The following is a 27,000-nucleotide window of genomic DNA, read 5'->3' on the forward strand; positions in this document are numbered from 1 at the left end:
TATGGCAATACCAGACAAAGCCTCCTCATTTTATATAAAATATACCAGCAAGAACCACTCAATTAAAAAAATGAGTCTTAAAAGTTAGTTTGTATAAAAGAACCTTCTTGCACACATATAAAAAGTATAATGCAATCCTCAAAAAATTCAACAGAATTACCACATCACCCAGCAATTTGACTCTTAGGCATACAACAAAAGGAACTAAAAACAGGTATGCAAACAGAAACTTGTACTTCAATATTCACAGCAGCACTTTTCATAATAGCGAAAAGGTGGCAACAACCCAAATGTCCATTGATGGATGAATGGATAGACAAATGTAATACACCTATGCAATGGAATATTACTCAGCCGTAAAAAGGCAGCACGGATATATGCTACACCATGGATGAACCTTAAAAACATTCCCTACTGTTTGAAAGAAGCCAAACACGAAGGGTTCATATCCTATGATTCCATTTACATGAACTATCCACGGAGGCAGGAAGGAAATCAGTGTCAGGGGATGTGAGGAGGGAGAATGAGGAATGAGAATAAGAATGAGGAGTTTCCTTTTGGAGTGATGAAATGCTTTAAACTAGATAGAGATAGCACAACACTGTGAATATACTAGAAAAGTCACTAAATTACATACTTTAAAATAGTTAATTTTATGTTATGTGACTTACACTTCAACTGTTTTAGAAATCATAAGGCGGAAGGCTCAGAAATGTGAGTACTCGGTCTCTCAGACATCTCTCTCCCTGCAGAGCGTTCAGCCTATCCCTATGAAGTGCGACTCCTAAAACAGCTTTTCGGCAGGCCCTTCCTCCCTGTCAGATACGCCAGGTGTCTTCCTGCTTTGTTCCACAGGAACCGCTGACTCTGGGAGAAGTTCCCACTTCCCCCTGACGATTCTGGAGACTCCCAGGGAGAGCCCCACCCAGCACCGGAGTGAGCTATGCCCTCTCTGCTGGAGAACGCATTCACTCAACCTTTTCCCTGAGGATATCTGCTGTGCAAGTTCCCGAAACTACAGAGATGGATAAAACACAAGTCCTGACCTCAAGGAACTCCTAGAAGGATGAGAGAAAGCATATTTTACAAGAAGAGAGGGACAGAGCATTTGCACACAATATGGCAGCTGGGTGATAAGAGGCACGGTGTTCTGGGGGCACTGAGGCAGGAAGCCTGAAGTGCATATATGGTGTGGGAAGAGAGATGAGTAGATCAGGGAAAGCCATTTCCTCCAGGAAGCAATCCTCTCCTAAAGGATGAGATGGAGTTAACCAGGAAAAAAACAGGCAAAAGGGTGTCAGGAACGTAGGAGGCGGCAGCAGCTGACATGCAGTGAGGTGGCTCTGCAGCCGGGCAAACGGCTTGGAGAGCTCCCAGGGGACACTCCTGATGGTACAAGCTCGAGAGGAAGGAGGAGGCTGTGAATGCCCAAGGGCTGATCTAGGTCCCGTCTAGATCCAGTAACCAATATCCATCCCTTTCCTCTAATCAGACAGGAAGCTGTCAGGGTCCATGTGACCAGAGTGCAAGCTCCAGGAATACAGATCTTTCCAACAGTTTCCTCCAGAGTCCAGTGGGACCATGTGGGGAGGTGAGGCATGATTTAAAACATGAATTAATCCAACGTGCCATTCTCATTTTCCACAATTTTGCTCAAGGCCTCCTCATACATCAGTGTGAGAGAGACACATCGACTGCTGCCTCCCACACGCACCCTGACTAGGGCCAGGGATCCAGCCTGCAAGTACCTGCCCTTGACCGGAATTGACCTATGGACCCTTCAGTCCGTAGGCAAACGCTCTATCCACTGAGTCCAACCGGCTAGCGCTTGGTGGCATTTTTATGCACCAATAATGAACTCTCAGAAAGAGACACTAAAAAAAATCCCATTTACCATTGCCACAAAAAAAGGTAAGATGTCTAGGAATAAACCTAACCAAGGAGGTAAAAGACCTGTATTCAGAAAAATATAGGACACTGAGCAAAGAAATAAAGAAAGATACAAACAAGTGGAAGCATATACTGAGTTCATGTATCAGACATAATTCCACACTACCCAAAGCAATCTATAGATTCAACACAATCCCTATTGTAATCAAAGCAGTCTGGCAATAATAGATCCATGGAACCGAACAAAGAGCACAGAAATCAACCAGAAAAATCACGGTCAATTAATATTTGACAATGGAGGCAAGAGCATACAATGGAGTACAGACAGTCTCTTCAATAAGTGGTGTTGGGAAAACTGGACAAGCACATGCCAAAAGAAAGAAACTAGACCACCGAGTTACACATACACAAGAATAAACTCAAGATGGATAAGAGGCTTAAATGTAAGTCACGAAGCCGGAAGAATCCTAGAAGAAAACACAGGCAGTAAAATCTGACATCTCACGTAGCAGAATTTTCACCCGTCTCCGAGGGCAGGAGAAACAAAGAAAAAAATAAACAAATGGGACTACATCAAACTGAAAAGCTTCTGCACAGCAAAAGAAACCATCATCAAAATGAAAAGGGAGCCCACTGTATGGGAGAATGTATTTGCCAATGAGGCATCTAATAAAGGTTTAATTTCCAAAATATATAGAGAACGCAACAAAAGGAAGATAAAAAATCCAATAAAAAAACTTGGCAAAGGACCTGAGTAGACACTTCTCCAAAAAGGACATTCAGATGGCCAAGAGAGATAAATGAAAAACTGCTCAGTCATCAGAAAAAAATGCAAATTAATATCACCTCACACCTGCCAGAATGGCTACCATTAAGAAATCAACAAACAAGTGCTGGTAAGGATGAGGAGAAAAGGGAGCTCTTGTGCACTGCTGGTGGGAATGCAGACTGGTACAGCCCCTGTGGAAAACAGGATGGAGTTCCCTCAAAAAATTAAAAATAGATCTACCTTTTGATCTAGCAATTCCACTTATAGGAATATACCCCAAGAAATCAGAAACACCCATCAGAAAGAATACATGCACTTCTATGTTCATAGAAGCGTTACTTACAATAGCAAAGATCTGGAAAAAGCCCAAGTGCCCCTCAGTATATGAGTGGATAAAAAAGCTGTGGTACAGGCCAGGCCAGTGTGCTCAATGGTTAGAGTATTGGCCCACAAACCAACGGCTTATAGGTTCGATTCCAGGTACCTGGGTTGCAGGTTCGAATCCTGCCCTGGTCGGGGGGCAAGTGCAGGAGGCAACCAATCAATGTGTCTCTTTCACAGCAATGTTTCTCTCTCTTCCCCTTCTTCCTCCCTCCCTTCCACTCTCTGAAAATCAATGGGAAAAATCTCCTCGGGTGAGGGTTAACAAAACAAAAAAAAGCTATGGTACATTTACACAATGAAATACTATGCAGCTATAAAAAGAGTTTTTACCCTTTGGACAACATGGATGGACCTGGAGATTATTATGCTAAGCAAAATAAGCCAGACAACATCACATCATCTCATTTATAAGTCAGATAACATCAATTTTCTCATTTATATGTGGAATCTATTGAACAAAATACACTGACAAACAAAATAGATTCAGAGGCATGGGGATGCATGGAACAGATGGACAGCTCTCAGAGGGAAGGTGGGGGGCGGGGACAAGAAGAGATTAACCAAGAACTTATATGCATAGCCCAGGGGCACAGACAATAGGGGTGCGGCCTGGGGTGTGGCAGGGGCTGAGTGGAGGGTGGGGAAAGGAGTGGGGGACATGGGGGGACATCTGTAATACAGTTCTGTTAACAATAAAAAAAAAAACTAAAAAAAAAGAATATTCACAGAATAGTAATAAATGGAGAAATATAAAGGAAACAAATATAAAGGTATTAGAGGCCCTGGCTGGTGTGGATCAGTTGGTTGGAGCATCATCCCATACACCAAAATGTGGTGGTTTCAATTCCCAGTCGGGGCACATACCCAGGTTTCAGGTTCAATCCCCAGGTCGGTCGAGGTGCATGTGGGAGGCAACCTATCAATGTTTCTCTCTCACATCGGTCGTTTCTCTTTCTCTCGCTCTCTCTCTTCCTCTCTCTAAAATTAATTTTTAAAATTGCAAAAAAAAATAGTTTCAAGGTATTTGAGGACAACTCAATGTATTATGGGATACTTAGAAATTAAGTTGGAAAGAGAACCATTTGGTTTGGATGGAGGGAAAGGCAGCAATCACTCGTGTAGTCAGTCACTGAGAACACTCGCACGCTCTGACACCATTCTTGAAGGAGGGAAAGAAAAAGAATCTCCTTCCATTAGAAAACATCTGACCCTCAGATCACGTTACCTGTTAATACTGTCACTGGCTGTCTGGATTCCGCAGTCTATTTGCAACACCGTTTTGTAATCCACATAAGCTTTCTGATACTTCTCTAAAGTTTCATAGGCCATTGCTCGTCGAAGGAGAGGTTTAACGGAGAACGGATGAAGTTCCAGAGCCCTAAAGACGACAAAAATATTACATGTCATTTGTTCTGAAAGTTACTCTTTAACTTAGACTCACTGAATGTACCCTGCGGCACTGGGCTCAAATACACACACACCTACCTGGCATTTCATCTTCAGGACCTGGCAACATGTCAGAAACGCAAACCCTGAGTAGCAGAGCAATCAAATCTGGGGTTACTTCCTTTCTTTTAAACCAGGACCAAAGCCCGTTGGCATTCATTTGCTCTTCCCCCACTGAAACTGAGCTCCCTGGCAGCAGGCAGTGCGCCTCACCCACCTCTGCGCCTCTTTCTACGTCCTCCCCTGCCCTCACCCCATTATACCCTCACTCCTAACACACACCCCCCCCACACACACACCCTAATAGAGCCCATCACGGCACCAGGCACAGAGCAGGCTTTCAACAGATAGTTGTTGAAGGATTAAAAGGGAACTTTTTATTTGCACCTATGTATTTAATAAGGCACCTTAGCACAGAACCACAAAAACTGGCATTGCTGTTGGAAAATTAGCTCTCCAAAACTTAATACAGTTTTTATTATTCACCTGCTTCTAAAGGGCCTCAAAAATAGACCAGAGGTCATCAAGGAGGCATACAATGACTTCCTTTTTTAATATATTTTTATTGATTTCAGAGAGGAAAGGAAAAGGAGTTAGAAACATTAATGATGAGAGAGAATCATTGACCGGCTATCTACTGCACGCCCCCCATTGGGGATCAAGCCCGAAACCCAGGCATGTGCCCCGACTCAGAACTGAATCTTGACCTTCCGGTTCATAGGTTGATGCTCAACCACCAAGCTGTCCCAGCCAGGCATACAATGACTTCTTTAAGCCGTGAATTTTAATCTTGGACTACTCTATGAAGTGTTTTCAGTATCACTAGAGATGTATTTCAAGGTTATGTTCACTGGTTTTGTTTGAAGTAACTGTGTAAAGCTACTACTTCACTACTTAACGTAGTTCATTATATTCTGAAATAGAACATACAATCAAGATTGTATTGCCCGTCTGGTGTGACTCAGTGTTTGAGAATGGACCGATAAGCCAGGAAGTCACAGTTCAATTCCCCGTCAAGGCCCATGCCCAGATTGCGGGCTTGATCCCCAGTAGGGGGTGTGCAGGAGGCAGCCAGTCCATGATTCTCTCTCATTGTTGATGCTTCTATCTTTCTCTCCCTCTCCCTCCCTTTCTGAAATAAAAATATATTAAAACAACAACAACAACATGCCCTAACCAGTTTGGCTCAGTGGATAGAGCGTCGGCCTGTGGCCTGAAAGGTCCCAGGTTCAATTCCGGCATATACCTTGGTTGTGGGCACATCCCCAGTAGGAGGTGTGCAGGAGGCAGCTGATGGATGTTTCTCTCTCATCGATGTTTCTGAACTCTCTGTCCCTCCCTTCCTCTCTGTAAAACATCAATAAAATATATAAAACAACAACAACAACAAAAAGAGTTTGAGAACCAATGCTCTGGAGTGAAACCACCCATGCCCCTTATGCTGGAGGTCAGTACTGACCAACAGAGCTGGATTCCTAGGCCCAGAAGACAATGTTTTAAGGACACCTTACCTAAGCTCCACCCACCTCCTTCCCCAGCAGGCCGGCTGTCCCTTCAGACAAACCTCCATTCTAGCCTCCCTGGACACCATGGCTGGAGTCCCATCTTTCACCTCCTCTTGGGTCTACAATGAAACACAAGTTTTAACAAGAAAATGCCTGCCACCTTAAACAATCTCACTTAAGGACAATGTGAGTCCACTGTTTGACAGTAGCCTTGTCTGTACAGGTACTGGGTTTTTAAATAAAGAGTCCTAGATTTCACTCACTGTAGGGAATACCTAAGACAAGTCTGAAGGGTAATGTATTAGCAACAGACACCTCAGTGGAAAGGGTTGAAGGGAAACAATGTTTTTGACACCCAAAAACCTGTGCCTTTTGAGCTCAGCTGGAGTGGCTCAGTTGACTGAACATTGTCCTGTGAAAGGTTGCCAGTTTCATTCCTGGTCAGGGCACATACCTGGGTTACAGGTTCAATCGTTCAGGACACGTACTGAAGGCAACAGATCAATGTGTGTGTATGTCTCTCTCTCCCTTTCTTCCTCTCTAAGCATGTCCTCAGGGGGGGCGGGGGGAAAAGCCTGGCCGGTGTCACTCAGTGGTTGAGCGTCTATCCATGAACCAGGAGGTCACGGTTTGATTCCTGGTCAGGGCACATGGCCAGGTTTCAATTTGATCCCCAGTGGGGGGCATGTAGGAGGCAGCTGAATTAATGATTCTCTTATTATTGATGTTTCTCTCTCTCTCTCTCTCTCTCTCTCTCTCTCTCTCTCTCTCTCTCTCTCATCAATAAAACCATATTTTTATAAAAGTTGGCTATTAAGAAACAAAAGAATTAGAAATGAACCTTTGATCTTTCCCTCCTTTCCTGCCCAAGAGATTCAGATAGAAAAAACTGCTCCAGGAAAGAAATCTTGCCCATACTCACCTTGGCCCAATTTGAATGAAGTATGGTCGGCAGAAAGGCCTCAAGCAGGGGCCTGTTTACTAGATCCCGCCCCCCCCCCCCGCCATCTCATTGTTTCTGGGTTCTCTAGCAAATCTTTACCTGCCATGTGTGTTCCCCTCCTTTCTTTGTCAAAAATTACTTATATACCAAATTTTACCTCACTGTCTCTTTGGAATTTTCATGCGTATGTGAATTCAAGCACATGTATTAAAATTTGATTTTCTCCTATTAATATTCCTCTGTTACTTTGATTATGAGCCCAGCTAGAACTTAGACGGTGGAAGGAAAAGTATTATTATTATTTTAGCCCTCTCACAGGTTCTTGGCTGCAGATCGCAGTGCGCCTGATGTTCTGCAAATTCACGTGGTCTTGTTGGTTAGTTATGGGCAGTGGTAAATGTTTAACATCCGGCTCTCCTGGAGGAAAAAAACCCAGGTTTATGGCATTTGCCAATTTTCATGGTATTAGTACTGCACCATGGCAGACTTCGAGCTACCCACTTGACTTCGACCAATTCACAAATCCCTGAAAATGTAACAATTAGCTAATGTGAACTAGCACAATAGTGGATGAGGTCTAAAGTCAGGCCAGAATGAATATAAATATTATTTATTTAAAATTTGAATGTAAAATTGGCAAAAAAATCCAAGCACCAAGACCTTAAAAAAAAAAAAAAAATCCTCACCTGAGGACATGCTTAGAGAGAGGAAGGGAGAGAGAAAGAAAGAGAAACATTGATTAATTGCCTTCCATACGCGCCATGACCAGGGATGGAACCCGCAACCTGGGCATATGCCCAACTGGGAACCGGCCCTGGGACCTCTTGGGTCAGTGGTCAACCACTGAGCCACACCAGCAAAGGCCTTCTTTTTAAACTGTAGACACAGCCCTGGCCAGCTGGCCCAGCTGGTTGGAGCATTGTCTTTACATCAAAAAGTTTAGGGTGCGATTCCCAATCAGGACACATACCTAGGTTACAGGTTCAATGTTTTTCTCTCACATCAATGTTTCCTTCTCTCCCTTCCTCTCTCTCTAAAATCAATATACATATCCTCAGGTGAGGATAAAAAAAAGTGTAGACACAGATACAAGTTTTTACCCATTGCATTAAACTGATACTACCAGTGAAAAAAAAATGAATCGTTCACCTTATAATCAGGGTGTCCACTTAAGTGACTGTCCAAACGGGGGCTTCTGAGAGCAAAAGGGGGTGATGTGAATAATTATACCAGACGAAAGGAGTAATCCAGGAATGTTAAGGTCAAACCAGGACATATGACTTCTTATTTTCTAGATTCACTAATAATAGCTTCTTTCCAAAAGGCTCCTGAGGAAGGCTCACTACTTAATGGTAAAAGAAAACCATACTTTTTATTCATGAAAGTGTGTTTCCTCTATTTCAGCATGTAACTGGCAGGGCACCATGGTGACTACTGTGCTTGGGGGATGCAAAGCTGTATAAGACAGGGCTCCTGACCGCACAGAGCTTGCAATCCAAAGCCACGGAGGACACAAGCACCTGCAGGTGAGAGAGTGACAGTGCAAGTGTCCAGACGTGAAGATGACCAGGGAGGCTGAAGGTGCCCAGGCGGGGGAGGGGGGGGGGTAAATTTCAGAAGCAAAGGTGTGCAGAGCCCACTGAAGACAGTGGGCGGAAGGAGAGCAGAAGGCTTGTCTGGGGAGCAATGTGGTGACAGAGCAGTTTAGAACTGTCTGGGAGAGCGTGCTGAGCTAGGGAACACCTGTTTGAAACAGTGTGAGCAAGACTGTTTCCGGAAAAGTTCTGATGCCACGGTGGACTGCAGGAGGCAGGGAGGGTAGGGGGAAGTTTTCTCCCGCAGGCCAGGCCTGCCATGAAAAGAGCACGGGAGGTGGCAGCAGTGGAGACCTGAAAAGTGTGCACAACCTTCTATGACTGTCTCCCTATAGTATAGCACCTATAGGCTAAAGAGAATTTATGGTTACCAGTCAATTAACATACCTTACAACTTCTTCTTTTTTTTTTTTTTTTTTTTTTACCTTACAACTTCTTAAGAAATGAGTCATGCAGAAAACTCAGAAGGGCGGTAATTACCGCATCCACCACCTCGAAACGATTTAACAACGCGGGACAAACCGGAAAGCGGCCGTTTACCTGTTACAGTCTTCAATGCAGCCACTGCAGTTTCCTTCCTTGAGGTGACACGCTGCTCTATTTGAATATAAGACACTTAGATCGTCCGCGCTTCCACTTCCTAAAATCACATTGAAGTAAACACAGTTAAAATCCATGAGCAAACTCCACTCCTCAGGAATGACACCACGGCCACAGCGGGCGACAGCGGTCCCCGGCTGATCGCGCAGAGCTCGGGGGAGCCGCGCGCCCGCAGTGGCCCGGGGGCTGGGGACCGCGCGCGCGGGGACCCTCGCCGGGGCGCACACTGCGCATCCCCAGGTGCAGCCCGCTCCCCGGGGTCCAGCCACGCACCGCCCTCGGCCACCGGGGAGGAATGCAGACAGGCCAGCGCCCGCCACTCGGGAGGCGCCGGCGCCTCTCCCCTCCAGGGCCCGTGACGCTCAGCCCCGGGGGCCGGGGAGCCCCGCGGGCGGGCGCCGCTCACCTACCTGCGGGCTCCAGCTGCGCGATCGCCGCCGAGTACTTGAGCGCCGCCTCGGCGAACTGTCCGGTTTGGAACAGCTCGTTGCCCTGGCTCTTCAGGCCAGAGGGGCCGGCCGGGGCGGCGGGGGCGGGCGGCGGGGCGCCGGGTGCCGGGGACGCGTCGGCCGCCACCGGGTCCCGGGCGCCTTTGCCGCCGCCCGGGTGCCCGTTGGCGCGGCCAGCGGGGGCCGGGGCCCTCGGGCGGCCCCGCTGGTCGGCGCCGGGCCCAGGCGTGCGACCCCGCCGCGGCGCGCCCTTCTCCGGCCGCTTGCCCGCCTCGCCCCGGCCCGTCATCTTCCTCTGGATGTTGCCCATGGCGCGCGCGGCGGCCGCGGGCTCGGCGGCCTCTGTGGGAAGTGGATGCGGGAAGTGAGTGTTTGCATCATCAGGAGAAACTACCGCGGCCGCGGGGGTGCCAGGCGCCGGGCCGCGGGCGGGCGGGGCGGGGAAGCCGGGCGCCGCCCTCTCTCGGGCGGAGTCCCGCGGCCCCCGCACCTCCAGGCCGGTCCGCCCGCCCGCGGCCGAGCCCCCCGGGGCTCTCCGGCTGTGGACGGCAGCCAAGCCCGGATTTAACTCTTTAAACACGGAAGGGCTTCTGATTTGCAAACCAGCATTTCAGAGTCATTCCCTTCATCAGAGCCCACAGGCAAAGGTAGATCTTACAAAACAGGCGCTTTTCTTCCAGGTATGATTTTCGAGCGAATGCAGTTACTAAAAGTTGAATACATAATTGCATCCACGGCTAGGGTACCTTTCCTTACGTTAAAGAACTAGGAGATAAAGGTCACTTGACAGAGGGATTTGTAAGTCACTTTAAAGCGAACCTAGCAAAGATATCACATCAAATAAGCACCTTGATTTTAAAGTGAGTCTTTAAAAGACGGTAAGTTTTGGGCCCTGGCCGGGTAGCTCAGTTGGTTAGAGGTGAGTTCCATCCTGTCAGGGCACATACAAAAGAAGCAACCAATGAATGCATGAATAGGTGGAACAAATTCATGTCCTCTCTCTCTCTCTTCTCCTCTCTAAAATCAATCAACAATTTGTTTTTTAAAAAGAGAGTTTTCCATTACAATGATTAAAAAAAAAAAAGATCGTATAATAGTGCAAAACCCTAGATTGGACCCAGTCATGTTATAGAATAGTAAGAAGCTAGAAAAATTACAAAATAGGGGAACTGAGACAGACAGTTAAACAGCAGTTTGCAGCAACCTAGTAAATCCTATTTTCCCTAAACCAAGGACACTTAAGAGTAAATGGTTTGCACCAGGCAGGTATGGCTCAGTGGTTGAGCGTCAACCCATGAACCAGGAGGTCAAGGTCCGATTCCCCATCAGGGCACGTGCCTGGGTGCCGGCTTGATCCCCCGTGTAGGGTGTGCAGGAGGCAGCTGATCAGTGATTATCTCTTATCCTTGATGTTTCTCTCTCCCTCTCCCTTCCTCTCTGAAAGGAATACAAATACTTAAAAATAAAATAAAACCCCTGAAAATGAAGATGCCAGTGCACTCTCCCAGGGAGCATGCCCTTGCCATTCCCTTCCCCTTCTGCTCCCCCCACCACCTCCCGCATGTATGCACATATCCCCTAACCTCTAAGGGACTCCATGAGACTAGCAACCAGGGGGGCAATGGGCAGCAGCAGCTGGTCTGGGGCTCACCCCCTGAACCTGTCTCCAAGGCTCCCCTTTCCTCTGACTTCCCCGTGAGCTAAGGCGGCCCAGCGTAGGCTCTCCTGTTGCTGCTTCTATGCCCTTCCTTGTTTCACGCTCCTAAGTATATTTTTGCTGAGGTCAATACACTCTTGCTTGCTTTTCTGCACTTTGTCTCTTGATTGAAATCTTTCCCTCAAGAAGGCAAGAACCGAGGTGTCTCCCTCTCCTCAGTAACAGTAGGCTTATGAAAGCAAGGCTCTCATCTTTAGCTGATATCTGCTGCTGAAGTCCCCCACCCAGACAGAACAGAATCGGATGGGAGCACAGGTCAGTGTCAGCAGTAACCATGGACAGCTTAGTGTGATTGTCCATTCCCTGGAATGCTATCCTCCCATGTCTGACCGATACTATTACTAAATAGCTGCAGTTTATTTAGAACTTTATATGGGCCAAGGCCTTCACATACATTATCATTAATTTTCAGACCAAGTAATATCATCCCCGCTTTACAAATAAGAGACACAAGAAAGTAGCTAAGGCATTTGCTCAAGCACAGAGCGCGAAAAGTCCCAGCGTAACTGGGATTCAAATGAATTGAACTGAATGCCCTGCCGTACCTCTTTCCTTAAGATGGAATGTCCCTGAACAACCTGGCCAGCCTCTGTAAAGGTAAACAGAGGCCAGAACATGAAAGTCCTGTGAGTCCTGTTAGGTGCTGCACTACCTGTAGGACATTCCAGAAGACTTGCTCAGGAGGTGACTCCGAATGTGGACCAGAGGCGTGGCCTGATCTAGAGACATTGACTTGGGAGTTGCTGGCATATAAAGAATCACTGAAGTTTGAATGTGGACTGAGTCATTCAGATCAAGTCTTAAAAGATGGTCACAGGAAAAATCTACAATGGAGATGGAGGAGTGCCTTAAAATGAGGGGAAAAAAGCCAGGAGGGCATACCAAGAAGAATGAGTATTTCAGGGAGAAAGGAGTCAGCAATAAATATCCAAGGAAGTAATGGCCAACTGTCATTTGCACAAGGACTGAAGAGAACCAATAGAACTAAAGACCACCAGGATTTCAGTAGCCTTAGAGGGTCGTTCGGGTAGTTGGTAGATGCAGAAATCCTCAACAAAAGCCAAGCAAACCAAATCCAATAGCATATTAAAAGGATTATATGCCACCATCAGTGGGATTTATCTCAGGAATAGAAGAGTAGTTCAACAGTAGAAATTAATTAAGTGGAAAGATATTTCTTTTTTAAAAAACATCTTTGGTTGTTGTTGCTCTTAATCCTCACTCAAGGATATTTTCCATTGACTTTTTTTAGAGAGAGTGAAAGGGAGGGGGAGAGACAGAGAGAAACATGATGTAAGAGAGACACATCAATTGGAACAGGCCTGGGGATTGAGCCTGTAATCGAGGTACATGTCCTTAACCACAATTGAACCCAAGACCCTTCAATCCACGGGCCAATGCTCAATTCACTGAGCCAAACTGGCTAGGGTGAAAAGATATTTCTTTTCTTTTTTTTAAAATATATTTTTATTGAACTCAGAAAGGAAGGGAGAGGGAGAAAGAGATAGAAACACCAATGATGAGAGAGAATCATTGATTGGCTGCCTCCTACACGCCCCTACTGGGGATTGAGCTCGCAACCCAGGCATGTGCCCTTGACCAGAATCAAACCCGGGACCCTTCAGTCCACAGGCTGACATTCTATCCACTGAGCCAAACCAGCTAGGGCTGGAAAGATATTTCTTGATCATAGATAGGGAGATTTCATGTTGTTAAGATATCAATACTAGCCAAAGTGAATTACAGATTCAACATAATCCCTATCAAAATTCCATAGACTTTTTTGCAGAAATAGAAAAACTGATCTTCAATTTAATATGGAATTCCAAAGTAGCCAAAATAATCTTGAAAAAGAACAAAATCAAAGGACTCATACTTCTTTTTCTAAAAAATATGTTTTTATTGATTTTTAGAGAGAGGAAGGGAGAGGGATAGAGAGAGAGAAACATCGATGAGAGAGAGGAACATCATCGATTGGCTGCCTCCTACTGGGAATCAAGCCTGCAACCCAGGCATGTGTCCCAACCAGGAATAGAACCTGTGACCTCTTGGTTCCTGGGTCAACCGCTGAGGCACACGAGCCAGGCAGGACTCATACTTCTGATTTCAAAACTTACTAAAAGCTACAGTAATCAAAACATTGGTGCTGCCCTGGCCAGTATTTCTCAGTGGTTAGAGCATCAGCCTGGGCACAGAGGGTTGCAGATTCCATCCCTGGTGAGTGAGGGAGGCAATCAATGGGTCTCTTTCACATCGATGTGTTATTTTTCCTCTCTCTCCTCCCCCCTCCATCCCTCCCTGCCACTCTCTATAAAAAAAATCACTGGAAAAAATATCGTTGGGTGAGGATTAACAACAAAAACAATCCAGAGTGGTCCTAGCATAAAGACAGACAGATAGACCAATGGAATAGAACTGAGGTTCCAGTAATAAGCCCGTACATCTATGGCCAATTGATTTTTGACAAAAGTGTCAAGAATAGTCTCTAAAAAGTGATGTTGGATGCCGAAGCAATTTCTTCACTGATACAGCTCCTAGGGCACTTGAAACTAAAGAAGAAATGAACAAATGGGACTACATCAAAATAAAAAGCTTCTGCACAGCAAAAGAAACCATCAACAAAACAACGAGAAAACCCACTGTGTGGGAAAACATATTTGCCAATGACATATCTGATAAGGGCCTAATCTCCAAAATTTATAGGGAACTCATACAACTTAACAAAAGAAAGATAAACAATCCAATCAAAAAATGGGCAAAGGACCTAAATAGACACCTTTCAAAAGAGGACATCCAGAAAGCCAAGAGACATATGAAAACATGCTCAAAGTCACTAATCATCCGAGAGATGCAAATCAAAACAGCAATGAGGTACCATCTCACACCTGTCAGACTGGCTATCATCAACAAATCAACAAACGACAAGTGCTGGAGAGGTTGTGGAGAAAAAGGAACACTTGTGCACTGCTGGTGGGAATGCAGACTGGTGCAGCCACTATGGAAGACAGTATGGAGTTTCCTTAAAAAACTGAAAATGGAACTCCCATTTGACCCTGTGATCCCACTTCTAGGAATATATCCCAAGAAACCAGAAACACCAATCAGAAAGGATATATGCACCCCTATGTTCATAGCAGCACAATTCACCATAGCTAAGATCTGGAAACAGCCTAAGTGCCCATCAGTAGATGAATGGATTAGAAAACTGTGGTACATCTACACGATGGAATACTATGCTGCTGTAAAAAGGAAGGAACTCTTACCATTTGCAACGTCATGGATGGAACTGGAGAGCATTATGCTAAGTGAAATAAGCCAGTCAATAAAGGAAAAATACCACATGATCTCACTCATTCATGGACAATAGAGACCATTATAAACTTTTGAACAATAATAGATACAGAGGCAGAGCTGCCTCAAACAGATTGTCAAACTGCAGCGGGAAGGCCGGGGAGGGTTGGGGGGCAGGAGGTAGGGGGGTAAGAGATCAAATAAGGACTTGTATGCATGCATATAAGCATAACCAATGGACACAAGACACGGGGTGATAGGGGAGGCTAGGGGACTGTCTAGGGCGGGGGGATAAAATGGATACATATGTAATACCCTTTGTAATACTTTAAGCAATAAAAAAAAAATAAAAAATAAAAATAAAAAGTGATGTTGGGAAAAATGAATTTCCACATGTTAAAAAAAAAGCTAAGGCTAAGTTGGACTCCTCCCTACCACAATTAATCAAAATAAATCAATGTCCAAAATATGAGCTAAATCATAAAACTCTTAGAAAAAAAACATAGGGATAAATCTACATGACCTTGGATTTAACAATGATTTTATATATGATACAAAAGGCTCAAGCACAAAAGAAAAATATATTGGACTTCATCAAAATGTAAAACTTTTGTGCAGCAAAAGATGTAATCGAGACTATAGAAAGACCACCCACTCGATGGAAGAAATAATATGCAAATGATTATCTGATAAGGATCTACTATCTAAATATGTAAAGACTTATGATCTATATATACACAAGCCTAAGCAACCATTCTGATCGAATGATCAGAACGACCAGTCCACCAGTCACTATGACGCGCACTGACCACGAGGGGGCAGACACTCAACACAGGAGCTGCCCCCTGGTGGTCAGTGCGCTCCCACAGTCAACCTCCCACAGCCAGCCAACCTCCCCCCTCCCCCCCACCCCGTGCCTCCCCCATCCCTCTCGCCCCGTCTGGCATCTGGCAGGCCCTGGCCGACTTGGCCCCAATAGGCCCTGATTGCTAGCTGGGCCTAGGGATCCCACCCATGCGCAGATTTCGTGCACTGGGCCTCTAGTGCAACAATAAAAAGGCAAGTAATCTAACTGTAAAATGGCAAAAGGACTTGAATAACATTTATCCAAAAAGATATACAAATGGCTTATGAACACATGAAAAAGTGGTTAACACAATAAGTTATTAGAGAAATGCAAATAGAAACCGTGAGGAATTACCACTTCACAATGGCAAGTGTTTGCAAGAATGTAGAGACACTGGAATCCTCAGACATGGCCACCGGGAATATAAAATGCTATAGCCACTTTTGAAAACAGTCTGGCAGTTCCTCAAGAAGTGAAACACAGAGTTACAATATAACTCACGCATTTCACTCCTATACCCAAGAAAATCAAAAACATGCCCACACACATAAACCTGAATATTCACAGCAGCCACCTGAGGAATGGATAAAGAAAATGTGGTATTATCTATGGTGGGCAGTTGGACATGAGCAGGGCCAGGACCATGGGCCAGGTCAGAAGGTCACCGGAGTGGAAAGCCCCAGGTGCCTGGCAACAGACAATCATGGTAGGGTGGGACCTGGCCCCCATGGTGACTTTTCCTCCCCAGAGCGTATCAGTGGTCACTGGGTTTGGAACCCCTGACCTTTCCCCCCTAGAGGTAACATCTAGGCCTCAGTTGTATTTCAGCTCCAGGCCCAGAGAAGCAACAAAACCAGCTGCTTTGAATAAAGACCCCCGCCCTGGTGCCACAATCAACCAGTGGCGACCACAGCCCTGAAGGACACACCTGGAAAGCTGCTGACCAGTCTATTCCCACCTTCCCCTGGGACCTGCCCTAACGTCTGCACCCTAACGCCCTCAGGATGGAGGACCCGGTGGCTCGCCCTCCAGAGAGCATACAGGTGCCTTCCCTTTTCCTTCCTCCTCCCTGCCCCAGGCTCCAAGGGCCCTTCCTTTGCCTCCATAACTTGCCTTCCTAAGCCCATCTCTTCTAGGAATTACTTTCTCTACCTCTGTGATTTAACAAATAAACGTTCTCTTGGCTCTGAATTCTTTTCTAGCCAGAACCCAAGTACCGAGGCTGCTGAACTCAGGTTGGTCTGACCCCCCTGGTCAGACACCCGCTGCTGTTCCCGCCGCCTGCCACATAATGACTAACAATTCTCTCTTGGAATGTGGTGGAGTGGGAAACCACCCGCAAAGATTCCAACTCAATAATCTCCTCCGGACTTTAACATTATTTTCCTAATAGTGACTTGAACTTCTCCTGTCTTGTCCAAGGCTCCAAGATCTCTTTTTACAAGCCATCTAACAATAAAAGTTGGTAGAAGTAAGCATAAAAGAGTTCCAATCATTTTATTTCGTTTTAAAAGGATGACTTTAAAATGGCTTCCAACTTTTTATTCCACCTAATCTTTTTCTTTAAAAATACTTTTATTGATTTCAGAGAAGAAGGGAGGGGGAAAGAGACATCAATGATGAGAGAGAGTCATTAATCAGCTGCCTCCTGCACGCCCCCTACTGGAGATTGAGCCCAAAACCTGGGCATATGCCCTGTCCAGAATCCAACCCGGGGACCCTTCAGTCCGCAGGCTGACAGTCTAGCCACTGAGCCAAACCGGCTCGGACTATTCCACTTAATCTAGATTTGTTTTCCTAATAAAAGGGAACTAACTGGTCTTAAAATTTATATTCTTCTTATCAAGAAACTTTTGTTTTCTGAATCTTACATATTTTTATGTATTCCATAATCTACAAAATAATTTGGTGCCATGAATAACAAAATCAGAAATGATTCCTGGTCAGGGCACATGCCCAGGTTTCAGGTTTGATCCCCAGTAGGGGACGTGCAGGAGGCAGCCAAATGATGATTCTCTCTCATTATTGATGTTTCTATCTCTCCCTCTTCCTTACCCTCTCTTTTACAAATTAATGAAAAAATATATTTTTTTAAAAAGATGATAGCCTGGCCAGTGTGGCTCAGTGGTTGAACATCGACCTACGAACCAGGAGATCACGGCTCAATTCCCAGTCAGGGCACACGGCTGGGTTGTAGGCTTGATCCCCAGAAGAGGGCAGCCGATCAATGATTCTTTCTCATCATTGATGTTTCTATCTCTCTCTCCCTCTCCCTTCCTCTCTGAAATCAATTTAAAAAAAAAGATAGTCAGGAATTAAATTGAGCATTAGAAAACAGTGTCAGATTAAGAAGAAAAATGAGTTTGGGAGATTATATTAAGAAAAAGATGAGCCCTAGTCAGTTTGGCTCAGTGAGCATCGGCCTGCGGACTGAAGTGTCCCAGGCTCAATTCTGGTCAAGGGCACATGCCTGGGTTGCAAGCTCAATCCCCAATAGGGGGCATGCAGAAGGCAGCCAATCAATGATTCTCTCTCATCATTGCTATTTCTACATCTCTCTCCCTCACTGTTCCTCTCTGAAATCAATTTTTTAAAAATATATATAAAAAAATAAATACAGGAAAAAGAAAAATGAGCTATATTAAGAAAAAGATTAAGGATAAACCTGCTTGTGGATTTACAAGGTAAAGCTATAAAAAGTTTGATAGACTAACTCGTCATATAAAAAAGTAGTATTTTACATAACCAAAAGAGAAAAAATGTTTTACTCTTATCTCTACTGCCATCTTCATGTTTTCTTTCGCCTTCTTTTCCATTTTCATCTTCTGAGTTTTCTACTTCCTGAATAACCATCCTTTTCCCCTTGGTGTGAGTCTTAGATGCGGGCGCAGAATTTTTCAGCTCTCTTTCAACCTCTGACAGGGTTTTCTGCAACATAATCACCATATTTTTTTTTTTTAAAAAAAAAGATGTTTTCCTTTAATAAAAAATAAAACTATTCTTTCAGGCAAGAATATGAAGCTATTAAAAACGGAACAATGACCATTAACGTAAGGCTTTTCATGGTGGTCTGTTGTTTTTCTTTTTCAAATAACTTTGTTGCTTTGTCTGATTATAGACATACATGGTTGTTGTAAGAAACCTAAACCATTAACAAGTATAAAAAAGGCAGAAAAAAATTATCTTCCACTTAGGTAACACTTGGTATTCTGATGGTCATCTTCCTAGATATGTTCATGTGTATATATATTAAACATACCGTTAAAAAAGGAAATACTATGGGGAAAAGATGTGTCCCTAAACTGGGCCGTACCATGAATTCACTGAAATGCTGGCTTGACAAATGCAGCTGATGCTCTGGGGACTTCAGCTGCCATTCAGAGATAGATACCCAGCAGGCGTATGAGGAAAACTGGAACTGCTTGTTGGAATACAGTGCTCCATGAGCTTCTCATTTCTGAATACATTGTGAGCAGAGAAACTAAACGACGTCAGACTATCTTTTTAAGGATGTATGCCTTGGAAAATAGAGTATCTCTCCGTGAAGTGCCTTGGGAAAGAGGGTATCTCCCTCCAGAGGAAAGAGCAGGTTTGTTTGCTCTCTGGGAAAATGAAGATAATGTCTCCCTCTCACGCTAGTTGGGCAGATGTGCTTATATTCCATGAAACCTGGGGATGCCTCCGCTGGGACACGAATGCACTGAGTGTGCAGCATCTACCTGGGCGTTTCTGTGCTACCCCCATGAGCCTTGGGAGCCAGGGGAACGGACATGGACTTGAAGCTCATCAGCTTGCTATGCTGCAGCCAAGTCCTTTGTATCTGACCCAAGAATCCTGTATATTCCTCTCGGCCACCTTGTTAATTTGCAAGTAGGGTAAAATCTCAGACCCTTCACAGTTCTCAACACTTACTCTACTCTTCAAGGCCTTACCACAGACCCCCCCCCCCCCCCGCCACACACACACACACACACACACACACACACACACACACACACACCTGCCCAGTGCACATCTGAGTCAGTCTGTGTCAGTGATGCACGCTTTGCATGCACGTTACTGAGAGAAACCCTCTTTTATGGCCATCAAGCTCTTGCCTAAGCCCAGGAAACGTGTACACTGCTCTGCATAATAAACTGGAATTAGCTCAAAGAAAACCACTGCCTACAGCATTGCAGGAAAGAAAAAAAATTGAGTATTTGTCCTTCAGAAGTAGGTTTACAGCTTTGAACAATTTAAGAGCTTGCTTTCTTCCACTTCAAATTGATGTTAACCCCTTGGGGGTGTCTGGGATGCACCTACTAGTTAAATCTGTAACCTAATCCTCAGCATCATGTGTCCAGCAAGATTGATGTCACATAAACACAGAAGCAGCAAACTACGGAATTCTGTGAGGAATCACTTTCTGTACTTACTTTGGCCAACTCGTTATCGGGTTCAGCATCCAGCACTTGGCGCAAATCCTCCATCGCGTCCTGGAGCTTGTTCTGATGTTTAAATGTAGTGGCACGGCGCAGAAGAGCTGAAATTTTACTAAAATAAGTTGCTTGTTTTAACATACGGCGCTATAGTTAACAATTTTTTGAGTGGAAGAACGCAAGTCGCACAGAACGGTTTAGGATGCCATTGTGCAAAGCTTAACGACACCCATTCTCATGTTGTCGCACATACAGAAAATGGTACTGAGGTAAACAAGAGGCTGCACCAGGCACCTGTCCCTCCAACCACCTGGCCCTCTGGCAGCCCCAGGCCCTGCCAGCTCCCCCAGGGGCTGAGAGATTCCGTGCTGTGCGACATAGTGGAGGCTTCTCGTTAAACAATGTTTGCCTCCTATTAATCACCACTAGCATTATTTCACCACTCTCTGAAAACTCTGAAAATCATTTATTCAAATTTAGGATATTACTGACCAGCATCTGACTCAGAATATGGGGTCATTAGTGAAGTCTTTATAGCAAGTTCTAAAAATAACTAGAGGGAGGTATTTCACATGGATAACTGAGAGAATCCTGATGATTAAGTCAGGTAGGGTCAGAAATCAAGTACTTTGGTAATTTGCATCCGCTTTTTAAATATGTTTGAATGTATAATAATTATTAAATCCTGAAAATAAATGCCTTTCTAGTCCCATCACTATCCATTATATACTGAGAGAATTTGTGTAATAAGTCATTATTTTGAAAAGAATCAGGCGTAGTAATTCTGAAAAGTGAGAAATTTATATCTGATATATTTTAATGTGCTATTTTCAAGCATAATTTTGACCAATTTGATGTTAGTTTTAAAATGAACTATGGAGCCTGGCTGGAGTGGCTCAGTTAGTTGAGCACTGTACTGTGCACTGAAAGGTTGTCAATTCGATTCCCGGTCAGGGCACATACAAGAAACAACCAGTGAATAAATAAGTGGGACAACAAAACCGGTTGTCTCTCTTTCTCTCTCTTACCCTATTTCTCTCTAAAAATCCTCCTATATAATAATAAAAGGGTAATATGCAAATCAACTGAATGGCAGAACAACCAGTTGCTATGACGTGCACTGACCACCCGGGGACAGACGCTCAATGCAGGAGCTGCCCCCTGGTGGTCAGTACGCTCTCACAGGGCTCACTGCTGGTGAGCACAGCAGCGGTGGTGGTGGGAGCCTTTCCCGCCTCTGTGGCAGTCAGATGGACATCCTCTGAGGACTCCCAGACTTCGAGAGGGCACAGGCAGGGCTGAGGGACCGCCCCCTCCCCCACCCCACCCCACCCCATCTCGTGCACTGGGCCTCTAATAAAGAAATAAATAAATAGAAAGGAAGGAAGGAAGGAAGGAAGGAAGGAAGGAAGGAAGGAAGGAAAGAAGGAGGAAGGGAGGAAGAGAGGCGGGAGGAAGGGAGGGAGAGAGGGAGGAAGGACGAACTATGGAAATATAAAGATAAATCACTTTGCCCCGGCTGGTGTGGCTCAGTGGATTGAGCATTGTCCCAGGTTGCTGGTTTGAATCCCGGTCAGGGCACATCCCGGGTTTGCGGGCTGAATCCCCAGTAAGGGGTGTGCAGGAGGCAGCCAATCAAAGATTCTCTCTCATTATTGATGTTTCTACCTCTCTCTCCCTTTCCCTTTCTCTCTGAAATAAAAATTTAAAAAAAGAGAGAGAGAGAGATGGATGGTAATGATGACTGCACAACAATACCATTGAACTGTATACTTAAAAATGATTAAAATGGTCAATTTTATATGTATTTTACAAAATAAAAAAAAAATGGAAAGAAAAAAACCCCATAGTTAAATGCAAGCTTGAGATAGTTCTTTAAAAAACACATATATTTTATTGAATCTTCTGAAATTATCGGCTACTTCAATGCAAAACCCGGGACTTAAATTCCAAGTTAAACTTGACATTAAAAGTAACTTTACGAAGGTAATGATTCCATATAGAAATTTGAGTTTATTTGACATAGGTTTAGTGTGAACATAATGAGTGTCTACAAAGCGTCTTTGAGGATCCTGCTGTAAATTTAAAAGCGTCCTTTGCATATGTTTTACCTTTTACGTTTCCAGGCTCTAACTCCAAGACCTTTTCACAATCCTGAAAAGCACTGTTCCAGTTCTGTAGTTTGAGTTCTGCTTGAGCTCGATTATTATAGGCTGCTACGGTGGGAAGCACGGATATGCTCCTATAACACAAACGCCCATTGGCAACAAGCAGGCCAGTGGTAAATCCAAGAAGGCAGAGAAACGCAGCTGAAGTTAAAGCAGGGTGGTAGACACAGAGAAGGGACTGGTGGTTGCCAGAGAGGAGGGTGTTGGGGGGCTGGGGGAAAAGGTTAGGGCTGTTATAACAGAGTCATGGGGCCGTAAAGCACAGCACAGGGAATATAGGCAATGACATTGCAATAACTATGGAGGGTGTCAGGTGGGCACTGGAAATATTGGGGGAACGCTTTGTAATGTATATGGTTGGCTAACTCTAACCACTATGCTTTATACCTGAAACCAATACAAAATAATACTGAAACAGAAGTGAATTTATGATAAATACAGTATCTTGAGGGAGTCTGACATAGGCCAGTTAGCTTATTTATATCCTTTCAATAATTAAATTTAAATGCTACCTTTTTTTTTTTAAAATAGCAAGTTTAAACCACACAAAAATCTGCTCACCTTGTATAATATTTCACAGCCTCTTCATAATCTCCCGACTTGAAAGCTTCATTTCCTTTTTCCTTCTCACGAGTAGCAAGAAAATCCTTTTCCTTCTCAGTCAGACCTAGAAACAAATGGTACCTGCTTTAAGTAAACATATAATTTAATAGAATATTTACAAAATGTTAAATCCAAGAATGCTTATTTTAATAGAAGCTGAAAATTGTAAATAATTAAAAGGAAAGAAATGATTTCCTAAATTTAGTAATGTTTCTTTTCTTTTTTCTAATCATTCACAATTTTTGAGGGTTTCCATATTTTATGACTGATTTTGTTTCTCTTTAAAGGTACTATACGCCTATGGACTTCAAATGAAAACAAATTAACTGTTCCATCATTTTGTTTTGAAGCAAAAAGAAAATAAATTTGAGGGATTTGAAGGGAAAAGAGGATTTTAAAAAAAAGAAATGAAAAATTACAGTAAAAAATGGTTTGTATTTTTAAGTCTTACTAAAATTTAAGAAGTATAACTGTTAATCATATAAAATTAAATAAAGGATAGATCTGAATTTGTTAGAAGTGGTCAACTTTAGGAGAAAATGCATAAACTTGTCATGAAAATCTGTAGCATTCAAAGAGAAAGCCTTTGCCCAACTGGTTTGGCTCAGTGGATAAAGCATTGGCCCATGGACTAAAGGGTCACAGGTTCGATTCCAGTCAAGGGCACGTACTTCGGCTGCAAGCTTGATCCCAGTGTGGGAGGCAACCACTTAAAAAAAGAGAGATGTCCTCTAGTTTGACAGTTTTTATTATAACTTTAAAAACTTAAAGACTACTAAATTGTTCTTATATTTCCCCAATTACCTGCTGTGTCTAGTCTTGTCTCAATTTTAGACAAATGTGACTTGTTGTTTATTAGAGTTTTTTCTTTGCTATCTTCATCAATTTTTGAACATTCCTTTTCCACATCAAATCTTAAAAGAAAGAATAAAAACAAAAAAGTACAATACAATACATTAAAATATACTAATGATATTCTTGTATTTGTATCACCATGCCTTTAAACACACATTCCAAAAATGCATAATAGCTTATATTACAAGCTTTCTGTATTCTTTACTAACCATGTAATTTAGTGAGAACTTAAACATTAATCAGATCTAAACTATTTAGATTTTTGTAATTAAAATTGTAACACATTTCTCTCAATTTAAACTTTTTTAAACTATTTTATTTTTTTATAATATACAAAATAAATCAGTCTCTATGCGGTCTCTGCTTTCGTTCCTCGGATATCAGAGTTCTCGCCTGCGAGTTTTCCGTTGATTATTCAGTAAGTTTTTCTGTATTTTAGTTGTAATTCCGGTTTGTTCCTGGGAGCATGTCCCCGCAGCTTCCACTTACTCTGCCGCCATTTTTAATCTCTCAATTTAAAATTTTTGTTCTTTTTTATCTTGGATAGGTATAAGGATTATATTATTTACTTGTGGTTGCTCTCATAAACAAAAGGATGCAGGAGATTTTTATTTAATGAAAAACAAGATCAAGAGTGCTTAGACTATATACTCTGAGTACTCTACTGAAGTACCTTGCTATTCTTGATGTTCAGGTTTATAATAATTAAGAACTTATTACAGTATTTTGTGGTAGAGAAGTTTTCAGTGACAAACTTTACATAAAAAATGTAAAACATACTTATCCCACTCTGCATAATCCCTTGGAATATTCTTTTTAGCTGATCTACTTTTAGAATATTTTCCCTAAAAGAATAAAAACATACTTTATGAGACATACTTAATATAAGATTAGCAGGTTTTATTATAAATGCAATGTGAAGAATTGGATTAATAAGAAAACTGAATGAATAAGAAAAAGACATACCCTTTAAGCTATAACAAATCCAGTATTAAAAGTATTAAGAAAAGAATATATATCAAGCTTCAAAGGATTTTAAATTTGTAGTTAATTCGCCCAGCAGGTATGGCTCAGTGGCTGAGCGTCAACCTATGGACAGGAGGTCAGTGTTGGATTCCAGGTTAGGACACATGCCTGGTTGCAGGCTTCATCCCCAGTAAGGGGTGTGCAGGAAGCAGCCAATCAATGATTCTCTCTAATCATTGATGCTTCTATCTCTCTCTCCCTCTCCATTCCTCTCTGAAATCAATAAAAAAATATTTTAAAAAAATTGTAGTTAATCTCAGCAATCTATAGGACTTTAAGCACATACATAAAATTTTTAAAAATCACATGTGAAATGATTATTAGTGATTTTCTTATAATAAAAAAGTAATAAACTATCACCCATTCTTTTAAAACCTAGGCATTGGAGAATATTTTGCTGTATTACTCAAAGCTGGTTTGTTTGCAATAACAGACACCCCACTTGGACTAATTGTATTTAAAAAGAATACATTATTGGCTTATGTAACCAAACTGATGAAAGGCAGGGCAGGGATATTGCTGGATGAAAGAGTCATATGGTCTCTCTCCAATTCCTCTCCCCACCCCTTCCTCATCCCTTCTTCTCTCTGCCTACTGATTTTGTTTTCCCTGCTGGCTACTTGCTTTCTCCATGTAGTAGAAAACATGGCCACAAGCAGCCTGGAGTTATAACCTCGCAGGCCTCCAAATCAGAAAGGAAAAGGACTCTGCTCTCCATCTTTAGAGAAATCCCAGGGAAGGGTTCTGATTGCCTAGCGTGGGTCATGCGCCCATCCCTGACCAAGCACTAGCCTGGTGCTAGCAAGTGGCCCAACCTCGGTCACATGCCCAATGGAAGCACCAGAGGGAGTGGGAGAGAAGCAAACAATAGCCATTATGCTCACAAATAGTTTCTTAAATTATTTCTTAGAAGTTAGTCATAATCTGAAACCATTTTGAGCGGTTTTGTACGGTGGTGCATTGGTTACGTGGAGTTAAGCAGATCTTCCAAATATTCATACATTTCATCATACAATAAAAAACGGTATCTGCTAATATCTTCATGGAGCTCATCGGAAAAGTCTGAGTACGGGAAATTGTTTTGTCACAAGCAGGTATTCAAGAGCCACGTGAGAATATGAAATACTCTAGATTGTACCTGAAAGCTCAGGTATTATCACTGGCAAAAAGCACTGTCGGTTAAAGTGACAGGCCCACTTTGTTCATTTTCAACGCAATGTCTGCCAAAAAACCAAGTCTGAATAATCATAAATTTTTGGAGAAAAATTTATTCCAGAAAAAAAGTGGCGACTGAAGCTGCCAATTCAATCACACAAGTGCTCTTCTTGAGATAACAATCATCTTTCACTTCACAGTGAAATGCTTTCTGCATACTTCCCATTTTATCACACAGAATATTAAAAACATGTGTCGTTTCTCTCTCCCTTCCTTCCACTCTCTAAAAATCAATGGAAAAATATCGTTGGGTGAGGATTAACAAAAAATAATAAATAAATAAATAAATGAATGAATGAATAAATAAATAAATAAATAAATATGCCCTTGCCCAGGTGGAGTGGCTCAGTGGTTGAGCGTCGACCTATGAACCAGAAGGTCACAGTTCAATTTCTGGTCAGGGCACTTGCCCAGTTGTGGGCTCGAGCCCCAGTGTGGGGTATGCGGGAGGCAGCCAATCAATGATCCTCTCCCATCATTGATGTTTCTCTCTCTCTCTCCCTCAACCTTCCTCCTGAAATAAAGTTTTAAAAAAAACAAACAACAACACAAAAAACTGGTCAGAGTAGAAGAGACTGAACAGCAAAAGAAAAATGAAGAAAGGCAATTAATCTAAGATACAAGTCTTCAAAAGAAAAGGTGGTTTTATTTTGATTCATCAATTAATGAACAATGGTCTACTCATGAAGCTGAAAGAAACCCCTGCTCTCCTAGAACACATCACCGTTTGGCTGCACTGACAAAACTGAGATAGCTCTCCTCATGCCCAACCTTCTCCCCCTATCCACCACGCCCCGCGCCAAAAGGCCTACTTTGGCAACATGAGGACGGCTGTTTGAACCACGAACTGGAGGCAAATTTTCTTCCTTTGCTGGAAATGTTTCCGTTTCATGAAAATATATTTTACTTTCTTCTTTTTTAATTTCTGTTACCCAATTCTGAGGGGGGAAAAAAAGGAGGAAAATGAAGGCAAATATACAATTTTAAGTAATTAACCAAGCATTAGAAAAGACTATATGTCATCAAAATTTCCCATGGATCAGTCAGTTTTTTAGGTGACAGTTTGATCGTGCCATTCTCTCGACCTGGAATGCCCTTCCTACTCTTCTTTTATTTGGGGAAAATACACATATCATAAAATTTACCCTATTAATCATTTTTAAGTGTACAGCTCAGTATTATTAAGTAAATTCATATTGTTGTTGGCCTTCTTACTTCTCATTATCTTGCAAGATCTTATTGATCATCTCTCCCAGTAAGCTTTCTCAGAGCTTCTGGT

The 27,000-nt window shown here is 43.1% G+C and overlaps 1 protein-coding gene across 1 annotated transcript in view; it reads right to left on the reverse strand.

Annotated features, from left to right (window-relative positions):
* Positions 1-27,000, reverse strand: part of SPAG1 (sperm associated antigen 1) — a 49,785-nt gene that overhangs the window by 19,173 nt on the left and 3,612 nt on the right. Inside the window, exons 3-12 of the mRNA XM_059672095.1 lie at positions 26,534-26,659; positions 24,261-24,325; positions 23,430-23,539; positions 22,584-22,689; positions 21,966-22,096; positions 19,852-19,958; positions 18,205-18,364; positions 9,543-9,923; positions 9,073-9,172; positions 4,269-4,421 (exon numbers count right to left, since the gene is read on the reverse strand). Of these exons, the coding sequence (XP_059528078.1) occupies positions 4,269-4,421; positions 9,073-9,172; positions 9,543-9,923; positions 18,205-18,364; positions 19,852-19,958; positions 21,966-22,096; positions 22,584-22,689; positions 23,430-23,539; positions 24,261-24,325; positions 26,534-26,659 (1,439 nt within the window). The remainder of the gene's footprint in view (positions 1-4,268; positions 4,422-9,072; positions 9,173-9,542; positions 9,924-18,204; positions 18,365-19,851; positions 19,959-21,965; positions 22,097-22,583; positions 22,690-23,429; positions 23,540-24,260; positions 24,326-26,533; positions 26,660-27,000) is intronic.

The sequence above is a fragment of the Myotis daubentonii genome, chromosome 17, assembly GCF_963259705.1.
Source record: "Myotis daubentonii chromosome 17, mMyoDau2.1, whole genome shotgun sequence".
Lineage (NCBI taxonomy): Eukaryota > Metazoa > Chordata > Mammalia > Chiroptera > Vespertilionidae > Myotis > Myotis daubentonii.